At 37.7% G+C, this 22,019-nt stretch overlaps 3 protein-coding genes across 5 annotated transcripts; all 3 read right to left on the bottom strand.

Moving 5' to 3' along the window:
• Nucleotides 1–759: 759 nt before the first annotated feature.
• Nucleotides 760–1,495, bottom strand: CRR41 (potassium/sodium hyperpolarization-activated cyclic nucleotide-gated channel protein). The gene has a single exon (XM_048094435.2). The coding sequence runs from the start codon at nucleotides 1,459–1,461 to the stop codon at nucleotides 886–888; it is 576 nt and encodes a 191-aa protein (XP_047950392.1). The 5' UTR covers nucleotides 1,462–1,495; the 3' UTR covers nucleotides 760–885.
• Nucleotides 1,496–1,570: 75 nt separating this feature from the next.
• Nucleotides 1,571–10,459, bottom strand: LOC125196068 (amino-terminal region of chorein). 3 transcript variants are annotated; one of them, XM_048094429.2, is made up of 20 exons: nucleotides 10,074–10,459; nucleotides 9,896–9,984; nucleotides 9,603–9,712; nucleotides 9,445–9,499; nucleotides 9,245–9,333; nucleotides 7,293–7,359; nucleotides 7,138–7,200; nucleotides 6,714–6,884; nucleotides 6,456–6,549; nucleotides 6,186–6,265; nucleotides 5,993–6,068; nucleotides 5,748–5,791; nucleotides 5,539–5,606; nucleotides 5,000–5,085; nucleotides 4,757–4,914; nucleotides 3,348–4,662; nucleotides 2,962–3,248; nucleotides 2,435–2,668; nucleotides 2,195–2,351; nucleotides 1,571–2,056 (listed from the first exon to the last, which is right to left on the bottom strand). In XM_048094429.2, exons 1-20 carry the CDS (start codon nucleotides 10,183–10,185, stop codon nucleotides 1,782–1,784), a joined length of 3,630 nt encoding a protein of 1,209 aa, XP_047950386.1. In that variant the 5' UTR covers nucleotides 10,186–10,459; the 3' UTR covers nucleotides 1,571–1,781. The 3 variants fall into 3 exon arrangements, with proteins under 3 accessions (XP_047950386.1, XP_088925864.1, XP_047950389.1); XM_089069738.1 differs by lacking the exon at nucleotides 10,074–10,459 and having other exon boundaries at nucleotides 9,888–9,979; XM_048094432.2 differs by lacking the exons at nucleotides 7,138–7,200; nucleotides 7,293–7,359; nucleotides 9,245–9,333; ... (2 more) ...; nucleotides 9,896–9,984; nucleotides 10,074–10,459 and having other exon boundaries at nucleotides 6,670–6,789.
• Nucleotides 10,460–17,590: 7,131 nt separating this feature from the next.
• Nucleotides 17,591–21,351, bottom strand: LOC125192265 (HrpN-interacting protein from malus protein). Its single transcript, XM_048089790.2, has 3 exons — nucleotides 21,002–21,351; nucleotides 18,966–19,053; nucleotides 17,591–17,834 (listed from the first exon to the last, which is right to left on the bottom strand). The coding sequence occupies exons 2-3, from the start codon at nucleotides 19,045–19,047 to the stop codon at nucleotides 17,728–17,730; spliced, it is 189 nt and encodes a 62-aa protein (XP_047945747.1). The 5' UTR covers nucleotides 19,048–19,053; nucleotides 21,002–21,351; the 3' UTR covers nucleotides 17,591–17,727.
• Nucleotides 21,352–22,019: the final 668 nt, after the last annotated feature.

The raw sequence follows: 22,019 nt of genomic DNA on the forward strand, positions 1-22,019 counted from the left end.
TTTTCAATTTCATCATTGCTTTTTTTGACGGATGGTAAATTCAGACAAGAGTTGACTATGAGCTGTAAATTTCAATGTGAGTAGTGAGATTTAATTGATTACTTTTTCTTAGTTGTTAAAAGTTTTAACTTTTTTATTTTTTTACTTCATTGTATCTCTTAATTATTTTCTCTCTGTTTTTTAAATTTTATTATTTTTTCTACCTTACTATTATATTTAACTCACTAAACAAAAAGTACTCAAGTCTTGTGTCGAAAAGAAACGTTTTGATTTACTTAGGAAGTGAAAGTTGGCTGTCCCTTGGTTTGGGATATCATCCTAAATCAGTAGCATATGTTACGGGTTATGGCTATTCATTTTACTGCAGTTTGAAGGAGCATATTGACTTACTGATAATTGGAAAGGACTCAAAAATAGGCAAGCTATTAGATTGTTGAGCTCAGTAATTGTGTCTCCTTGTTACATGGTATGACTCTTTGTTATGAATTATCAATCCTATTAGATTAGGCATACCCATTCCTTTCTTTACCCATGGCATTACTCATTCCACTCTTATCTCCATTTCATTCTCACCTTTGACCTTTATTCCATTTCCACATTCATTACATCCCATTGTGCCAGAAACCTAAACATTCTTTTGAGTTTGAGTGAGTTCCATCAAATTTTCTACCAAGACAAAAGCCAACCTTTGTTTGGGAATTGAAATATATCTCCTACTGTTATTAGCATGATTTCATTCAAGTGCATTTCCCGATGTGCTAAAATGAAAGAGAAATATTTATAGGTATTACTAGGAATTTGGAATCAATTTTGGCTGCAACAATTTATAATAAACTTGTGGAACGAAAGAAGTAATTAATGTTATACTATAGTAGAGGAGAAGATTCAAAATGAATTAGCAAGAAGAATAGCCTGCCTGCAACGAGCCTTAGCCTGTTCAAGCCTCTGATTCAAAGTATCTTCCTTAACAGCAGCTTTAAGCATAGTCAAATCCATTTCCATTAGCTTCAAAACTCTGGCCAGCTCTGTCACCAGCCTCTCCTCCACTTTCCCCTCATCTCTCAGCACCTCCGCTTCCTCTAACGCTCTCGCTGCCACGATCTCCCCGGCTGTAACGAGCAGTGCTGCCGACCCGAACTCCCTATCCATGAGCTCCACCAGCTTCTCCAAGAAGTCCATGATCACATACCCTGTTGGCTTCTCCAATGGGATGGCCTTGCTCCTCTTCCACCCTATCTCGAAATTCGGTGGCTCCGGCTTCACCAGCCCCCTTCGACTATCCCGGTCGCGGATGATCTCCGATTTTCTCCGTTTCTCGATCGGGAACTTGTCGGGGCTGATGGTCGTTTCCAGCGACGGAGCCGGGAAGTCGGGGTCGTTTGAGGTGCATTTGAGTGGGAAGTGGGAGTGGCGGTTTGATGAAGGGAGAAGTATATGGAGGAATTGGAAAGTGGAAGCCATGAATAGTAGGATAGGAAGACAAGATAAGATGAGGTTTGGCTGTTGCAATACACATTTTTTTAGATCCCAAATATCGATTTTGCCCTTTACTACTCACAAAAGTCATCAGTTACAAAATTCAAATATAACTCAATAATAAGAGCAGATCTGCTATTCAATACAAAATTTGGTTATGAGAAATGACATTTCAGATTAATTTACATGGGACAAAATGGTTGAGACCCTAATCTCTATATTTTGTATGCTTACTATCTATCTACAAGAAAGAATCACAAAACTATACCCCTTCACCCAATGTCATATATTACAACACAGCATTTTCAGTGCGGAATTCTCAATTGGTCAAGTAACTTCTGCATATTTTCAAGTTTCTCACTCAGCTGTCTGACATTATCAAGGCAGTCCGCTGGTGATTCCGAGCAAGCTAACTCGGTCGCCAGAGCAGCGCATTTTGCCTTTGAATCCAAAACTGCCTCCTCAAGAGATGCCACGGTTGTCTCCATGCCTGCACCCCAACTTCCACCGCCCGCGTCTGAAAATGGACTGAACCCCGTCTTCGACTTCGGGGTAAAAATCTGGTCTATACTTCCAGTTCCTGCAAGTTGCAGCAAACAACAATCAGGAAACAAAAGATATATGTGTCCATGAATTGCAAGTATATATGTATAGTATATTGTTTCAATCTCTGAAAATACAAATTGCTCCATCATTTAACATCTTGAACTGATTTTACCTAAATTACTCAGTTGGCTGATTGCTGCTGAACCAAGTGATCCATCTAACTTGAGAATTCGAAGGACACCAGCAGCTATTCTACCCAAAGAGTCGACCTCAGACTTGCACAGGAGAGCGAGATATTGCAGCTCATCCTTCTTCACTACAGCTTCAATCTACGAAACAAATTATAGCCTCATTTTCCCCTCAAACTGAAAGTAAATACAACAAAGGTGTATAGCAAAACCGAAACTCTTACTGGCTCGGTTACAGAGAATTTGAAATTTTCCACCATCCACTCAGCCATTAGGTTATCATTATCTGCTTCAGAAGCCACTATGTCAACTTCCACATTGACGCCACCATGTCTGTCGACAGGTAGCTTTTCTCTTCCAGGAAAACCATTCTGAACTATCTCATTTTCATGAATCCCATTCGCCAGCATCTGGTGCCCAGACATTGGTTTTAAGATCTCCAGACCTTCCATGCCAACCTGCAAATATTTATAGTAATGAATACATATCAAGCATACTTGCTGTGTCTTGCGATTTTAGAAAAGATGATTAAGAACTATTTGTAGCAAAGGATCCAAATGGGTGAAAACGTATTAACACTAAAAATCTCAGTACCAATGAAGCTAAAAGTGGGAATGAAGAAACCTTCTCATTTGGTATAGAAACCATTAATAAGCATTACTGGGCCAAGACAAATATAATTGGAGCATAAGAAACAGAAACAATGGAACATAGTAAATGCAAATACTGATTAGCTAAAGAAGAAGCTCACAGTAATCAACTCGATAGGATGTTTATGCTTTCTGGTTGTTTTTGTTTTATCAGCTGCTGCATGCATTGGGGTGCTTTTTGCTTTCATATGTATATTATGAAATGTCATATGCCAGCTCCTCTCTTCTCTCTGAGGAACTTCGGAGTCTTGGAAGTATAATCTATCTGCAATCTCCTGTTCACCTTCAAGAGCGAATAACCAATCTTTTAATTCGATTGAAACATCCACGTCATCAGGGGTGCCCAAATGGAAGAGACTGCTTTCCTTTCCATCTGCTTGACATGCATCTAGGAGGGGAGAGAGGAAAATTCAAGAAGAGAATAGATCATCAATTTATGTTATGCTAAATAGCAGCGAAAGAAGCTAAAAACAGTAATGGTTCATACTCTCTCTAAGGTCATCCACAGTGACGGGTGATGCTTTAAAAATAATTGATAAAGGTCCACCAGATAACTGCTCAAGGCCTCTAGTAAGACCTTCCCCTGGCCCGCCATCAGCACCAAAGATTCCAAACCTATGAAGCAAAGATTCAGCATAACTCATTCCTCCACCAAGGCGGATACCAGCAATGCAGGCCAACACTCTTAAACTATGGCACTCGATATCCTGTGCACTATATGGAATCACATGTGTCACGGATATGTCCAGAAATGGTACTGTCATATTACGATTTGATTGATAATTTTTAGTATTTTGAACCCAAAAAACAGCCCGTAACTGATTGCTGTCCTTCCCGTTCAAATTCTTGTTGGGAAGCAGCAATTCAGAACCTTTCTCCAGTTGGAAGTCAGTCGCAGTGTCTGCACAGTCCACCTCGACCCTTTCCCACCGTAAAGTGGATGAAATTGCCATGGCGCCACCCAGAGTTCTATGGCTAACCTTGACAGACAGACCATCACCAATGAAAAGAACTAGAGGTGTGTCTTGGGTATCAGATGAAGATTCTAAAAATCTTAGCTGCAAATTCTTCAGAGAAAGAGTGACAGCAGTATCACCAGGAACTTTATCCATTATGCTTCCCTGCAAAGACTCATTTCTTGATTCCTCTGAAGAATTGCTCCCTGCCACAGCTATCCTTTCACTAACCTTACCAAAATAAGCATAGAGGTCCAGAACAAAGAATAATTGCTCCACTGAAGTGCTTGAATTGTATTGTTCACAGTTAACTCCTACTCTGACAACCCCTCCCGCAGGTGGCATATCTGTTAAAGGGGTCCCATCTGCAGTCACCATTGCTACCTCAAAACAAATATCTTTCATCTCCACACATTTCCATAGACTTGAATCCACCCTTGTGGTGTTCCTCCCGATAAAGCCATTGTCCAAAGACAAAGTTATCAAAGATGCTCCAGCAGTCAATTTCTTCTGGCTGGCATCAATTGGTTGACTCTTCCAAAGACAGAAACATGCAGGATCCTTCTCAATGTTCAGTAGGCTTAGTTTTAAGGAAGGTGACTGGGAGAACATCAAATTTTCAATATGGAGCCTTGCCCCAGAAAATGAATTCTGGACTGGTATGTTGGGACTTCCAGATAATTGTTCTGGGTTTCCTATCTCTAGGGGTACGGTAACAACTAAACCTTTAAGATTGAACAGTAGGGAGTTAATGGAGAAATCTGGCAGCACAGAACCAGGATTAACAACAATTCCATCAGCCAAAAAGGATGATATTCTCAGACAGGATTCTTCCTGAAGATGAATCTGAGATACAAAAACAGATAGGTATTAGCAGCAATGATAGTAAAGAAAGCCAAATGTTTCTATCTATGAGAGATAGAACTAGATGACTGCTGACCATTAGCGGCTGGCAGTCAATAACGGTTCTGGAAGCAAAAATTGGTGGGCTCGGGGAGGGCACTAACTGCAGACTGTAGAGACAGATCAGAGGCACGCTGCAATTTGATTGCCACCGCTGGTCTCCAAGAGGATATATTGGAGGACAGAAGTTCTTAGCTGGATACAGCAAACGAATCTCTATGTGACAAAGGGCTCTCAGATTAAACAGTGTAAGCATGTTGGGATAAAGTTAGTTGAATACCAAAATCTGGGACATCTGAGGTATCAATTGAAGCATCCTGCATCGACGGCTGCACTAAGGTGCATGGTGGACGCGAAAACGTATCCCTAGATTTTATTTCATATGGATGAGGACATGGTTAAACAATTAAAAGCCACTCTAAAATGAGAATCCACCAAGCAAAATAACTGACATCTATTTCTAATGAAAACCCACATAAGTTTATATTGGCATGTCTCCAGATCCACAATGATGGCCCCAAAACCTTTTGATAATGCAAGATAAATATGTACAAAACAAAAAAAATGCTGGAATCAAGCATCAAAACATACTTGCATGCAGAAATAGCATGACCTCTGACTAATAATTAATTAAGCAAACTAAAATTTGTATACAAATTGTGAAGTACCAGTAATTTACGTAATGCAAGTGATTCAAAAATTATTTGCATTCTTGACCAGCAAGAGAGCAGGTAATGCTAAAAAAGTGATTTTCAAATTTCAATCAAACAGGCATATTTCTGATGTCATGGTATACTACACCGATAACTTACAGCTTACCTCAAAAACAATCCACCTATTATGACCCGTGTCAAATAATTGGCCTTCTCTCCATCAGATACACTTGCCTAATTGAAGAAACTAGATCTCAGCGCATTGGTAATACAAAGTTGTGAAATACAAAACTATTTGGAAATCTATAACTTGAGTGTATGTGTCATCCTAGGATCATAACAAGAAATGAAATTTCCATTAAATGGTAGACGAACCCGAGAGAATAATAGTGATTGCATCAGAAGTTCTAGCTGAAATTCTGTAAGGCAAACAAATTTGTTAGACTAAGACTTAAACCGATAACAACTTTTTACAGAAAAGAGTGCATTATCTTTGGCACTCACATTGGTGACTAATCAAATAGAGCAGTAATTTTCTATCAAAATACGTACTGCACTGACTTTATTGGGAAAAAAAAAAAAGGTACCGCAAAAAATAACACAGGTGCAAACCAACTAACCAGCATCCTTAATGCAGACAAATATGTGATCCACAGTTATAGAGACCAAAGAACGGCCGGCAGCTTCTGCAGACCGCTGCCAACAGAAGTAAAATATAGACACCACTCAGAGAACTCGTATGTAGAAAAGATTCTCAAAATGTCAGTTCATGACATTAGATACTATAGAAGAAGCAGAGAAATAAAAAAATACCGGCTGGGAACTTGGATTCACATCTCCTCGATTTAGACAAACATAAAATCCAGTAAAGAAACGGAGAAGAGCCCGTAATCCTGAGAATACGACGGGATTAAGTTTTTAAAAATTATGCAAGAATTTTGTATTGTAGATTTGTAGTCCACAACAGGTTTTGAGAAACGTTATTTCTGGTAGGATTACGTTTATGTTTCAGGAAATTCAACGATAAAATTGTGTGAAGTTGTAGCTTTGGCCACATAAAACAATTTAATTTGTAATACAGACCTGGTTCACTTAAAGCAGGGCAAACAGCTTCTGTAATATGCAATTGAACTTCGAGCCCTAGTGGGCAATTCAACTCTGTCCTTTGAATTGTAATCTGAAACCATCATTGAATTGCAAAGATATTAAATTTTCCATAGACAACAGGGCTCAATCACACATAGCAGGAAAGAAAACTATATCCTGGCGAATCAGTGAAACATGACTATCCACCCACATTAGAAGGTGGTGTTAAAGTCAATTGAGAGCTAAAGTGCATACATAGGCCTCTCCCGAGATCCCCTCAATGAATCGCTCCCCACCAAAGAATACCCGCTTTGCACCATCTTCGTCTTTCTTATTAGACCCTTCTTGAGAATTTAAAAAGTCTGGATCCGAGAACATATCCGGATGAGGCAGGATGTCAATGGACAACTGCTCCCACTGAAGTTTCTGCAGATAAAAAATATATATAGAGATAATGAACCATTTCCTGAAGCATGCATATAAAATGAATGACTGCTTTTAACTAGACAGGACAGAGGCATCTAACGTGATCACATGACAATAAATTTTGCAAAGTTTCAGACAAGAAGTGAGAAATAAGAAAACACACATGAAATACTCTTCTGGTATACTTCACAATAATTTATAAGTAGTACACAGAACGAATTAACAAGAATTTAAACTAAGTTGGCCTCTTTACTTTGAACACATATATGAACTTCTTGCCAGTAGAAAATTCCCTTGCATCCTTAAGATTTACAACCTGCTAAGAGGAGCAAATATTAATAAGAGATGTATCTACAAATGCACATTAAATTGAAAAAAACAGAAACAGTCTAATATGTAGAGCATAACCTCCCAGTTCTCATTTGTTGTGCAGAGTATAAGGTTGCGTATAGTGATGGAAGCCATTGGAGATGCCCTGTTGGATAGGAAATGATTAATAGAAGCTGAGTGAGAGAACTACAGGAAAAGTATGTCATATCCTTCGTATTTATCTGACAATTCTTGCTTTCTTATAAACAAATATAAGGAACTGATCCAAGTAATTAAGGTTATTGGAACCTTAACACATATCCTAAAATAAGGGTCCTCTTTAGCTCTTAAGTAATAAAAACAGTAACTCAAGTAAGTAGATTCCTAGTAAAGAACCAAATATGGAAGATATGTTCAGCTAGCTCCTACAGATGCATGATCACAACCACCACTATATCAAAGATGATATGAACTCAAATAATCTTTTTCTCTATACGAAACTTTTATTGAGAAACAGAGAACAAATACAATAATACATTACAAAATGCTGACGCATCCCCAGAGGCAAAACCCGCCCAACTAATATGATGTCTGACACAGAAAAGCCCTTAAATCCTTATGAATCAAGACATCCAGGCTGTATTAACCCAACTAAAGAATCTTCTTTGTCCTCAAAGATTCTCTTATTCCTTTCTAATCATAAGGACATACAAATGGCTGGAACATTTTTTTATTTTAACAAATCTCAAGCTCAATTGGAACTTTATACCAAAGTCGGAGAGAAGGGGCAACAAAGAAATGCATGGTTAAGATCTTCAGACTTAATCATTCCTGCCTAGAACCCACTGGTTTGGGGATGGCAGATTTTGAGGGAGTGTCTGTGTAATGCATCCAAGTGAGCAGTTCTCCAAAATCAATGGCCAGGAAATAAATTCATTAAAATTAAAGGAGGGATTCCAACAAAAACTGATTCTCAGAAACTGACTCTACAACCATGAAAATCAATTTCCAAATCTTGTATCCACTTAAAATTTAATTGTGGAGATATGAGACTCTCTTTCATTGTAAGACTTTATATTAAGGGCAATCACTCCTTAAAATCAACGTTCTTAAGACCATAGAGTCGGGTAGAAAGGGGGCTCTCCGTTCCTGGTCCTCCTGTGAACCTCCGGAACCACAAGAATCCTTAGCTAGAATGGGTTTCTAACTCAGCACCTTTTGAGTGAGACTTTAGTATTTTCTTCATTAGTTAATGCATGTTCTTTCATTTCAATGTAAAGAACACTTCCTTCATGAGTACGTTCACCCAGTTTGGAATACGGATAACCCCCCATGGGCTTTTGGCAAATACGGATAATCAACTCTGAGGCATGGATACACCCCAAATAAAATTGAAAAAGGGGGAAGTTACATAAGTATTTGTACTGTAGAAAGAATTTAAAATGCTCCAAAATGCACCTCCTAGTATCATCCTGCAAGGTTGCAAAAGATTAGGAAATCCCAACAAACAACAGATCTAGAGGAGTTATGAATCAAGAAGGCAAAGGAAAGAATGGGTAAAAGATGGAGTGGATAATACATAAAAAGGGAGGTAAGCAAAGATAACTATGTTATCCGCTCACAAGTCCTCCCAGAATCTCATTTTGTTACCGCTTCTGACTCTAGAGTCTAGATATGCATTTCCACTGCCATTGATGAGTAGCTCTAGCCTCTAATAGCAATTCCCCACATCCCAATGGTTGTCATCCAGGCCTTGCTTTTAGTTAGTTTGCACAACAAGAATTACTACCTTCTTGAAAGCACCGGTAACATTTTCCCAAAAGAGCCTAGTTTTCTATACATATATTCCCAATGTCCAATAAGCAAACCTTCAAATTCTTTAAGTTGTTTGACCAATTCCCAGGAGACAGCGTGGGAATGAATAAGAAGCTAGTTTTTAGAATGGCAGGATAATATATGATTATACTTTAAAATGTGATCTTAGTTCCCATAATAACTTGCTTCCATCTAAAAATGAAATGATAATTAATTCTGAAGGTGACAAGAGTTACCAGGTTGCTCCTCCTCTGCGCCGAGCTCCACCGTGAGTTTCAAGTAAAAGATTAACAACACCAACTTGTAATGTCATTCCATCTGCAATCTGATAGATACGAACCAAATATAATTTTATTAAATCCATTATGAGGTAACCATAAGCATTAACAGGAAAAGCCAAGTGCAAAATCAAGCAATCAAATAGCGTAAGATTAACCTTGTCAGCGAATCCATATCCACTGCCCTTTCCAGTACTTGTTGAGGTTGAAGCACTGCAGGAGAACCGATGGTACAAAATGAGAATTCAATTTTAAGGCCAAACGCATCCACAAGATATGATGAATCAAACAGAGTTTCTAAACCCTGTCAGCTTACCTGCTCGGTTTACTAGATGCATCTATATCATCATTTTCCACCAACACCAAGTCCAGCCTATCAATTTGCACCACAATTGGCTCTACTTGTACGTAGCTTACCGAAGGAAGCTTCAAAATTGAAAGAAAACGTACGGTTAACTCAAGGTAGCACCACAGCATAACCAAAAGACAACGTCAATTCTAGTTTAAAAGTTCAGGCTCTTCACATCCAGGATCACAGAAATCATCAAATCCTCATTTTACAACAATTTACAAGTACTATTAAATCACACGAGTGGCGAACCTACTAACCACAATCTCCAATTTGCCAACTTTGGCGGTGGTGACATTGAGCGCCGGCGGCAATCCCATACTCGCATGTAGTGCGTCTCCATTTATATCTACCAACAAAAAAAAAAATTACAAAATTCTCTAAATTCAGCTCCACACACACTGACACACAAGAGATGCAGCGGAATCAGAAACCTACCTAAATTCGAAAGTTGAGCGGTGCGCCCCTGCAATTTGAACTGATCTCTACTGAATGATTTGAGCCAATACTTGAGGGTGTACTCCAACGCTCGAGCCAAGATGGATTCCATTTCTGCTAGGAATCGTAGCCGGAGGCTCACGGCCGTTAATGTGGATTATCGTAGCTTAATGCGATGCCGGTGGCGCCGGAGTAACGAGATCACCAGATCAGAAGTGGGATCCGATTGGAGAGAGAGAGGAAGAGGAAGAAAAGGAGTCATATGATAGGCATCTAGAATAAAAGGGGTGGCACGTGCGAGCAGGGTCGTGGCTGGCACGTGCGTAAGTTACTTTCGTTCACACCACGGCGATGCAGGCGATCGCAGCCCGGTCCCGGTATTGGATTTGGATCTTGAATTGCTTTTGGTTGTCAGTAAATAGGCTATAATCGGCGGGACAAATGTCTTTTTTCTTCCTTTTATACGTCTAAAATCTAATTACCAGTATCTGATTTTGGATACTTTAAGGTAAAGACTAGTAAGAAATTACATAATTAAGTGATGATTCACACATCATTATAGAATGAATTAAATAGAGTTTTACGTTAACTAGTAACAAATTATTTCTCGGAAAAAATTTACTATTGTAGTAGTAATAGTAGTTTATTCGTAGTCTAAAACAATAAATGACAATTAACACTTTATTTCTACGTAAATAATGAGAGATTTATGATTAGTTATTGTATTATACGCTCTTGAAGAACATACCTTAATGTACTTATGATTTAAGAATTAGTAGTAATATTAAAGATGTCAATTGGATCAGTACATTAAATTTTAGGTTAATCATATTTGGATTGGGTTAATTGGACTATAATTTTAACGTGTTAAAATTTTTAATTCCTAAACGTTTGTGTTTCAAGCTAGTTAATTTAATTATGAGAATTTTGAGTGTATTTTTAAACTCAAACCACACATATGATAATAATCAGTGATGTAACTGATCTTTGATAAATTTTGTGTTGTTGAATGATTTACAAGTAGTGTTGATAATTCGGTCGGTTTGGTTCTAACCGAACCGAAAACTCGGTTAACCGAGACCAAATGTAACCGACGTAGAAGCACCGGAATCGAAACCGAATTGGCCTCGGTTCGGTTCGGTTCCTAACCAAATAGTGTCGGTTCGGTTAGTTTAATCCCTAAACGTTTGTGTTTCAAGCTAGTTAATTTAATTATGAGAATTTTGTGTATTTTTAAACTCAAACCACAAATATGATACTCCCTCCGTCCAACAATAGGAGTCCCGTTTTTCCGTTTTTGAACGTCCGGGAATAGGAGTCCCGGTTCTACTTACTATATTTGGACAATTTAATTACCCTCCCACTTTTCAATTATTTACATCTCTACCATGAAAAAAACAACCCCCCCCCCCCCCCGTCTTACTCATTCTCTCACTCTCTCACTCCAGATCTCTCTCTCTCATTCCCTCTCTCTCTCTCAACCTCTCAGAACCCTAATTCACCGCCGCCGCCTCCGACAAAAGCCCTCCCAACCGCCGCCGCCTCCTTCCCACTTTCGGGAACCCTAGCCCCTAATCGACCTCCACTGTCTCCTGCCCAAACACATTCCAGAACAGCTGTCCTCTAACCTTAATCGGTTAATCCTCTTCATCGAAGTCGACGACTGTGGGTGTGGGGCGACCTCCAGAATGAGAGTAGTGAAAATCACGAAGAGGGCTCTGCTTCCTTTTAATTTTGCAAAGTTTGTTCTTGAATTTTTGTTCTTATGGCCTCTCAGCTCTTTTGCTCTCTGTTTTAATTTAGTATTGTTCTGATTCATCCGTTTTGATTCAAATCTTTTCTTTTGATTTCGATTCACAGAGGATTTTTGAATTGGAGTGTGAATTTTGCTGTCGTGTGGATTTCGATTCACTACAGATTCTCTTTGTAGTGTGGATTTTGCTGTGTCTTTTGATTGTTTTGTATGTGAGCAATTACACTGAATTGTTTCATTTAATTGTGTAGATATGTGAGCAAATTTAGCCTTAGATGTTTCATTTAATTCTCCAAATTTGGATTTAAAAGCATAAATAAAATCAGAACATTGATGTATAAAGCTAAATTTATAAATTTGTGAGCCCTAAATTCCACTATTAGACACCATTTATTACACACTCCAACCCTTTCTTAAAATCTGTGCCCTTTATAACGGATCATGATACTGAAATTAAATACTATAACTATCTAATTTAAATTTTTTAAAATTAAAATTAAATAAAACACGTTTAAAGAAATTTGAAAACTTATTTTATAATTCAAAGCTCATTTGGTAGTATTACTAAAACAATTCTAAGATAAGGAAGAAACATAAAGGCTAAGATAATATATATATATATAGGGGTGCACTAGGGTGCCACCATAGATAGGATAACACCATACCACCAATATAGTCTGTTAAATCTCGTTTATGGACGCCCAGGATTAAGTTGTTAGGTTTGGTATACTGAAAAGCATGTTTCAAGCAAGTTTCGCTCGAATAGAATCTTGCTTGTATACGTAAAACTCTATAATCCACTTTTAACCTGATTCAGTATTATTCGAGCAGTTCCGCACGAATAGAATCACTATTATTATTACATTGTGTTTGCTTGTGCATTTATAAGATGTTTTACAAATATTTAAATGCATAAGAAGTAAACAAAGTCTAAGTCTTTTGCTTAGTAGACCGGTTGTGGGCGTCATCCACTTTAAGGTAACACGGTCAGATCTATGCAATGCTTTGCAAAAGAAAAAGAAGAATTTCACAACCTAGATAGGCTTTGGCTACCTATCGTGAAAGGTTGCAATGTCAGTCCGCATATTTCTAAGCCTTACTGAAATAAGATGACATTGGTGTGGTATAGCACTGAACGGATCTAACAGCAAGACGTGTCTTTATGCTATCTACTGAAAGACTAGGTCTTGATAAAATACTATTTCTTAATCTACATATGTTAGCATTGAGCATACGGTATTGGTTATGCACTACTTTGACTTATCAAATGGTGCGGGTTTTTCGCAACCCAATAATCCTGATATATTGCGTAGTGGTGATTAATATCTAGCGGTGCTAGGATTGCTATTATGTTGAAACGTGCGCGAGGTGAGTCTCGTTTGATAATGTCCTCAAGAGGAGCTCGAACAAGGTTTTATTATTCGGAAAACTGGCCAGTTGGAGTTTTATTACTCTATGAATAATAAATAAGTGTTTCTTGCTAAGTCCACTCTTAGAATTAATAATGGACATTTATATCTTAAGCGCGGGAAATAAATAATATAAATAATGGAAACCCGGATTACTTGTAATTTCGGATTTGGATGGGGAGTGCAATATTACTTCTGTAGTGGCTGCTCGTAATATTCCAATATAAGCTTATATTAAATTGTGGGTTCAATTTAATTAGTAAAAAGCTAATTGGGAGAGCCCATATCCAAAACCTTCCATAGATCCCATTTAATTAGTAAAAAGCTAATTGGGAGAGCCCATATCCAAAACCTTCCATAGATCCCTGTCTGGACCCAAAATGAACTTAATATAAATAGGAGAATAAAGGAGACAGAATGATCACAATTTTACTTCTTGTAATTTTCGAAATTTTCGAAAATCTCCAGCTGTGGAGAATTTCGAATTCTTCTCCTATTCCCAAAAGGATTTCTTCTGTCTTCTTTATTCGAGTCCTAGTATTTTGATAAGATCAGCCCACCCTAATATCGAGATACAGTTCGGGAACCGGTCAGAAGATCCGTGGTCTAGTATTGAAGATCATCACGTGGAGAAGGCGCGAGCAATCGACGATTCTTTGGAGAATCAATATCGGTAACCCTAAACCGTAGAATTCATGTTTTAGGATTTACTTTCTATGAGCATGAATTATTTGCGTTCTAGCATGCAATTATCTGTTTAACATGTGAATTGATTAATCCCATAATCGGTCAAATAGATTCGTATCTGATTTATTTGTTTTGTACAAGTCTTCCGCTGTGCAAGGGGCACCAAACCCCAGCATAAGTTTCGTGAAAAAACACGGGTTTGCAGTGTACAGTATTAGATATTGCAGTCTACTGTATTAGATATTGCAGTCGTGGTAAACTGCAATATTATTGTGGTAAGACTGCAATCTGGTAACGTAAAATTAGAAATTTCCTATTTTACCCCTCTATGTTTTTACACATGGCAGCATGACAAGCACACGATTTTCAGATCCAATGGCCTAAAATGGTGGTATGGTGTTACAATAAAGAGGGTTGTCATCTTAATACATCCATATAGATATATATGGGTTTTGATCTATGAAGACCAGATTTAAACACAGAAACGCAGAACAAAGTCATACGTAGGGCATTTTTAGGTCATAGTTAGTTTATTTTTAGGTCATGCTAACAAAGCATGACCTAAAATGATCTTAACATGACATAAACTCAAATCTTATAATATGACCTAAAACTACTTAATTATGACCTTTCGGATTTTTGGTTAATTATTGACCATTAGATCATCTAATCTTAGGGCCAAGATTTGGGCTGCATTTCTGGGTTTAAATGCATTCTTATTTTGATCATCTCCCTATATATATATATATATATATAGGGGTGCACTAGGGTGCCACCATAGATAGGATAACACCATACCACCAATATAGTCCGTTAGATCTCGTTTATGGACGCCTAGGATTAAGTTTCGTGAAAAAACACGGGTTTGCAGTCTACTATATTAGATATTGCAGTCTACTGTATTAGATATTGCAGTCGTGGTAAACTGCAATATTGTTGTGGTAAGACTGCAATATTCAATGAACAGCACTGCAATCTGGTAACGTAAAATTAGAAATTTCCTATTTTACCCCTCCGTGTTTTTACACGTGGCAGCATGACAAGCACACGATTTTCAGATCCAATGGCCTAAAATGGTGGTATGGTGTTACAATAAAGAGTGTTGTCATCTTAACACATCCATATATATATATATATATATATGAAAATGATCAATACAAAAATGCATCTCAATACAAAATCCAGACCAAATCCTGACCAAGAGATTTTTCAATCTAATGGTCAATAATTAAAAAAAACACGGTGGGTCATTATAAAGAAGTTTTAGGTCATATTATAAAATTTGGGTTTGCGGTCATGTTAAGATCATTTTATGTCATGCTTATTATAATGACATAAAAATAAGCTTACGATGACCTAAAAATGACCTCTGTATGCTCGCTTCTGTATTTTTGTATTAAGAATGGGTTTTACATAGATCAAAACTCTATATATATATATAGGGGTGCGTTAGGCTCCTTTGCACCCTAAGTGTCCTATTTCCTTCTTAATCTCAGCCCTTGGATCCTTGAATTGGATGGTTGTGATCAATGCATTATTAGTCTATAATGTTGCATTATTAGCCGTTGTGCATTATTAGAATGAAAATGTGCATTATTAGTCTATAATGTTGCATTATTAGCCGCTGTGCATTATTAGAATGAAAATGTGCATTATTAAATGACACGTGGCATTAATCTAACCGTCAGATGACAAAATCGTGGGACTAGGATTAAGAAGGAAAAAGGACAAAAGATATGAAAAGGATTTGAATACATCCATATATATATATATATATATGTATATATGAGTAAAGGCCAAAACTTGTCCTGAACATATGGTTATTTTATGATTTTGGTCCTAAACTTTATCTTTTGGATTTTTTGGTCCTGCACATTTCAAATCGGATCACAATTGGTCTTCCGATAACAATTCCGTTAATATTTAACAGTCAACGGTATTAAATCCGATTTTGACCAAATTAAATTATTAAATATGATTAATTACTCCCTAATTTCATCTTCTCCCTCTCTTCTCTCTCACATCATGTTCACCGCCACCGTCTGCAATTGCCGCCGCCGCTGCTTCTTTGTCGCCGCGAGTCCAGTTAGAGCAGCTACGGTCAGCCACCGTCAGCCCATCTTTCACTCTTCCCCCTCCGATTCTCCCCTTCTCTGTCACACCTCCGTCACTCGCTCTCGCTGCTGTTGCCGACATATCGTCGCCACTGCAAGCATCGCCGCCACTGCACTCTTTGAGTTTCACCAGCCCGCTGCTGCGAGGCTGCTGATCGGAGTAGGAGTCGTCGTCGTCCAGCCCCGCATCAACTTGGTTTGAAATCGAGATGGAATTGAGAATCCCCATTGCTGATTTTCGACTCACAGAACTCTCTGCTTTCACTCGGGACTGGGGCTGATCTCGATGCACCAGCAGCAGCGAATCGCGAGGCACCGAACAACAACCCGATTTCGAGCCGACGGGTGCTGGAGCGATGGCGACCAAATCGCCGAGAAAAAGTTGGGTAAGGGGTTGTCTGACCAGGAAGGCCAATGGCGACGATGCTGTTGGAGTATCTGTAGTCGGCGGCGAATTCGTCGCCGAGAGTGAAGGAGAGGGCGGCGAATTGGAGTGGTTCGCTGATTTGTGAAGGAGAAGGAGAGGGCGACGAGGAATCAAAATTAGGGAATTAATTAGTGTGTTAAAATCAGAATTAAAAGTCTAATTCGGTCAAAATTGGGTTAAAGCCGTTGACTGTTATAAAATTAACGGAACTATTGATGGAGGACCAATTGTGATCCGATTTGAAATGTGCAAGAGCAAAAAATCCAAAAGATAAAGTTTATGACCAAAATAATAAAATGGTCAATATTTTCAGGACCAATTTTGGTCTTCACTATATATATGGGGTAATATTAGTGTTATTGTGTGAGTGATTAAAAAACAAGATAAAAATTATGCATTTGATAATTTAGATTATTTTATTGATTAAGACGTAAAATTATTTCATAAATTAAGGCGTAAATGAAAAAACATTATCTGGGTCAGTTAATCATTGTAACATCAAGAAAAGATACGTACACTTAACTAAGTTTGGTATCGGTATAGTAATACGTTATACACAGACATTCTTTTCTAATTCTTTAATTCAATTATTCAAATACAGATAATCAAAGTGCAATGATAGACCCACATCATCCATTATTTTATTTCGAAAGGAATCCACTGTTATTATTATAATCAGTCCACTAATGATGAATACTTTGCTCCTATGCACTCATTGATATCTCACCTCTACCTTTATTTTTTGTATATGTACCAAATACAAAGAAATTACATTAAATATTTTATAAATCCCCTGGTAATAGCATATTTATAATTGCAACTAAGTATACTGTTAAAATGTAACCTTATATCCAAATGTGGAACGAGTTCATACCAAAACTAATGTATAGAATGAAATGCGGCAAAAATATGGAGTACTAATATTTGATGAACTCGTGGCTTCCTGTTCTAACATCATCTCTTATGAGAGATAAAATTGTAGACCTCTAATCTTTAATTTGATAACGTGAGATCTATTTATTGGAAAAGAAAAGAAGACATTTGATATGAATTCAAAGATAACATCTCATGGAGACCCCAGCAGCAGCATTCAAGATCAAGAATTTGGTCATAGTAAACCTTACATCTCAAGGCCAAATAATGGCAAGATTCTTATTATTAGCATGAATGATGCAGTATTACGACAACATCCAGAATTTTGAAAGCATGGAATGCAAAAAAATGAGTTGAACATACAGATTCCTACTCCAAAACTAGTTAAGGTTCAGATTTTGTTCCCATCCTGTGTACCAGATTCAGCAGCCCTCAGCGCTTCCGCCATCTGTCGTTCTTTATTTTGCAGCTGTCTTTCAACCATCACCATGTAAAGGCCTGAACAAGAAGATAATGTAATAAAGAGGGAAAGGAATGCAGAGCACCCCAAACCCCAACACTAGAAAAGACGAAAGATATACAACAAAAGGAAGCAAGTCTGGAGAATCTTCAAATTCATAGAACAAGCAACATCTTAGTAGGTATTTTATCTTGAAACTCCATCTTACTCCATGTTGAGAATTGAGTGGAATTACCATCATGTTCTGAAAACTGTTATTTTGAGGCAAAACCACATAGGAACTGAGAAACTGCACCAGCTTGGAAAAAAAAATTACTGTATATGTTTTGATTCTCATGAAAAGATTCAGGGACAGACCAACCAAGTTTCCCAATGGTACACAGCTTATGCAAACCAAGTAACCCAATCAGCCAACAACCTTACAAACTTTTAACTTTTTGCCAGCTCTTGTTTTGGCCAAAAGTCAGATCACTTGTCTTTTTAGTTCCATCGCAGCACTGCCAACATCCATTCTCCATGCAATATCATCATCATTGTTTTCCTAGTCAGGTTAGGTATCTATCTAGCAACAACATAACACCCCTATTGCCTCCACTCCCAAGATCTGTCTATTGCCACGTGGAGGATCTTCCACAAGTATAATTTAGTTATGTTCAGTGGGAGAAATTTAGGCATTTCGACTCGTTCGGTTCAGCTCAGTTAAGATGCCATGCTGCCAAGATTCACCCCAGAATCATGGCGGACAGAAACTCCTTGTCTGCTTCTGCCAGTCGCCATTGAAGGCAACAAATCTCAACTAATCAGGGATTTTCTCATTTTTATTACCATGTTCTTTTGAAATTTGAAATCTTTTTTTTGGCAACCACAACCAAATCTAATGAGAGTATAAAATGCATCCACAGTCCACACACAAGGTACATTTATCTGAATATGAATCTTGGTTTTAGAAAACCGCCTTTAATGAAATATCTTGCAATTTCAGAAAGATAAAATTAAACATGAGGTACCATATAAGAAAGATAAGACCTCTGGCAAATAACAAGTTTTAAGTTACAAGCACAAAAACCGAGACACCTTTCAAGATTCAACTAAACTAAGAATCATAGCAGCACATTAGTACATTACTATTAACAATAAAAATCATAAACTATACATAATGAGCTGCATACCTGCTGCACTTCCGAATGCTGTGAGCCAAAGGATCCTAGAGGACCACTTATCAGTAATTACTCCTCGGTCGAAGAATCCCATACTTATCTGACACAGAGAAATTTAATTAACCAACAGAAAAAGCTCTATAACAGTAGAGGGTTACCTAAATAATCAATGTATCTGTATCATATATTCATATTATGAGCAGTTATCACTTATCAGTCACGCACTTCCTCTATATCCTAACTAACCCTACATATTTGTTAATCCAAATTCCATGCCACCAACTGCTGCTCGTTAAGTTGTCCAAACTATAATTATAATTCTTTGACTTTATGAATATGACCCCACTTATTGGTAAAGAGTTTTCATCTGGAAAAATTCCAGAATAACAACACAATGTTCTGATAGAGTACTATCTCAACCAAAGTAAAATTTGCATCTTAAAATGCAATGCTGATGCATGGAGATGATATGGAGGCACAATCATACAGTTTATAAGTCCATGCACAAACTAGAAGGGTTTAGGTTAGGAGTGTAAACAAACAGAGTCAACATCTGTGTATGCTCGAGCTCAGCTCGGCTTTTCTACTCGGTTCAGTATCAGCTAAATTGTAAGACCCTTTACTTTATTACCGAAGAATCGAATAAGTGATGTCACAAAAAAAAAATGTTTTTACATTTTTTTTATTGATGTGACTTTTGAGATTAATTTTGTTTCTTTTTCTAATATCCTCCCGTTTCCAACTTACTAGCACACAACAAAGATTTTAATTTGTGTTTCGAAAATCGTATTTGATTAAAAGGTGACGCTCTTAAGTTTATAAATTAAAAGAATATCTCATTGAATTCCAAAATACTTATAATGCATAGACCATCGCAGAAATGGTCTAAATTTATTTATACAAAAATTTGAGTGGTACTAAAAATACTCAAAAGTACACACTACAAGTTCCTACATGCTACAGCTTATTCCCAAAAGCTTACCCAATAAATAAGCTAGAGAACTTAAAACAAGTGGCTGTGATAGTGTTAATGTATAATAAACTGCTTTATTTCCAGACTAGTTCATAAACATCTATCCCCTAAACCAATACCTAAGCATTAAACATCCAAAGATCAAGAAATCAGGGTCTAACTTTCTATCCTCGTCTTTACTTTACCCTACATCACACCCTAGTTTAAACTCCCAGCCTATAATATGTTTAAATATCCTCTGGACTGTAATTCAACCAATACATAAGTTATATATTAACTAAATTACATGCATTTAAAAGCATAATTTTCAGTCCTTATTAAGGTTAGAACAAGGTCTATTTTTCCTTACCATTCTCTGTCAGAATCCTATTGTAACACCTTATATTTATACAATTTTAATTCGAATCACGTCATACAAGTAAGCAAAAAATCCAAAGCACTTGACTTTCAGTAACTTTGAAAAATTATGGTGGGATTTGATTTCTTTCACTATTTCTTTATCTCACAATATAGGTTTATTTTATACTTGGAACAACGATCCAATAGCTAGCTAGTTTGAAGAAATAAAACGGAACCCTAAAGCTTGCAAAAGATGAATCTGTAGCCCACTTTTCCTTAATCTTCAACCATACTCAATTCATTTTTTTATTATGTTGCATTAACTTCAATCTCTATCATATTTAAACGGTTCTTGAGTTACAAATCGAACACTACATATGATAAGTACTTAGCTATAACTTAGGGATTTCAAGGTAATTAAACTTCGGTCAGCACCTCCCCTCTTTTTTCACTGAATTCCAGCTCAATAGTTCTCACTAACTTCACGCAACGTACTAACTTAATTACAGTGAGCTATAACAGTTCCAGAACCAATCCAAAAGCTTTTGGTTCTCATGTGTCCAACATAAAGATTAATTTCTTTTAACAAATCTCAAATCTAATATAGGCAGACTCTAGTATATGAACAAGGAACTCCCAAATTCTCGGCCGATCCAACATTTCTTCATCATTCAAGCTTAAATCTATTAGAAATCATGTATAAAAGGAAATTTAAGGAAAAGGGCGGGATTTTTACCTATATATGTGCAGTGTGTGCGACGGTCTGCAGTGGAGATAGTGCGGCTGACAGAGAAAGAAGGCACGGAAGTTGGCGACTGAACGGAGTCGGAAACAGATAAACTACGGCGCCGATCGAAAATCGGGTGGCCGAAGCAGAGGATGCCGGAAATTTCTAGGTTTCAACGGTGTGTGTGTAATTTTTTAATGTGTGTACGGGCAGGAGTGAAGAAGATTGGATGACGAAGAGGGGACGGTGGCCTGTACCGGCGGCGTTGCGCGGCTGAGAAGCGACGACACGGGCAGGGCGGCGGCGTGGGTGTTGGGTGTAGCCTGTAATGGTTGTGTTAGTGTATGGGTAGAAATCATCATTTCTTAATTATTTAGATAAGAGTAAAAAGCCAAAATTGATGCTCAACATATGGTTATTTGAACGTTTTTTTTTTAATTATTATTTTTTAAAATTTGAACGTTTTTTTTTAATTATTATTTTTTAAATTTTATGGTTATGAACATTATAAAAATTTGATTATTTTGGTCCTCCTTCAATATTTCAATTAAAAACTAATGATTAACGGATTTAATCCTTAATTAATTTCCTAATTATTTTTACACTTTAATTTTACTTTGCAAACCGCCCTCCCCCACTTATCTTCTCAGTTGTAGTTTAAATCCAAATCCATGGGCTCATTACGAGAACTACAGAGATTGCTCACAAGGGATTTGCAGAATCTACTGCCCTCAATTCTGCTACTTGATCTTCCCTCCTCCGCCGCCGTCCGACGACGATTCCGGCGGCCCCTTCTCCCCTCTCATAATCGCCATCATCGGCATGCCGGCCAGCGCCTTCCTCCTCGTCAGCTACTACACTCTCGTCACGAGGTACTGCCGGTAGAGGAACGACAGCGGAGGGGGATCGGAGAGCCGCGGCGGCGGAGGAGACGATTCGTCGCCGGAGCAGTGCGGTTTCCGGTCAAGGGGAGAAGATAGTCGGGGAGGACGGTTTGCTGAAAGTTGAACCCTCCATACCTAGGGTT

The sequence above is a fragment of the Salvia hispanica genome, chromosome 4 (assembly GCF_029641045.1).
Source record: "Salvia hispanica isolate PSC_SH4W2 chromosome 4, Shi_PSC_v1, whole genome shotgun sequence".
Taxonomy (NCBI): domain Eukaryota; kingdom Viridiplantae; phylum Streptophyta; class Magnoliopsida; order Lamiales; family Lamiaceae; genus Salvia; species Salvia hispanica.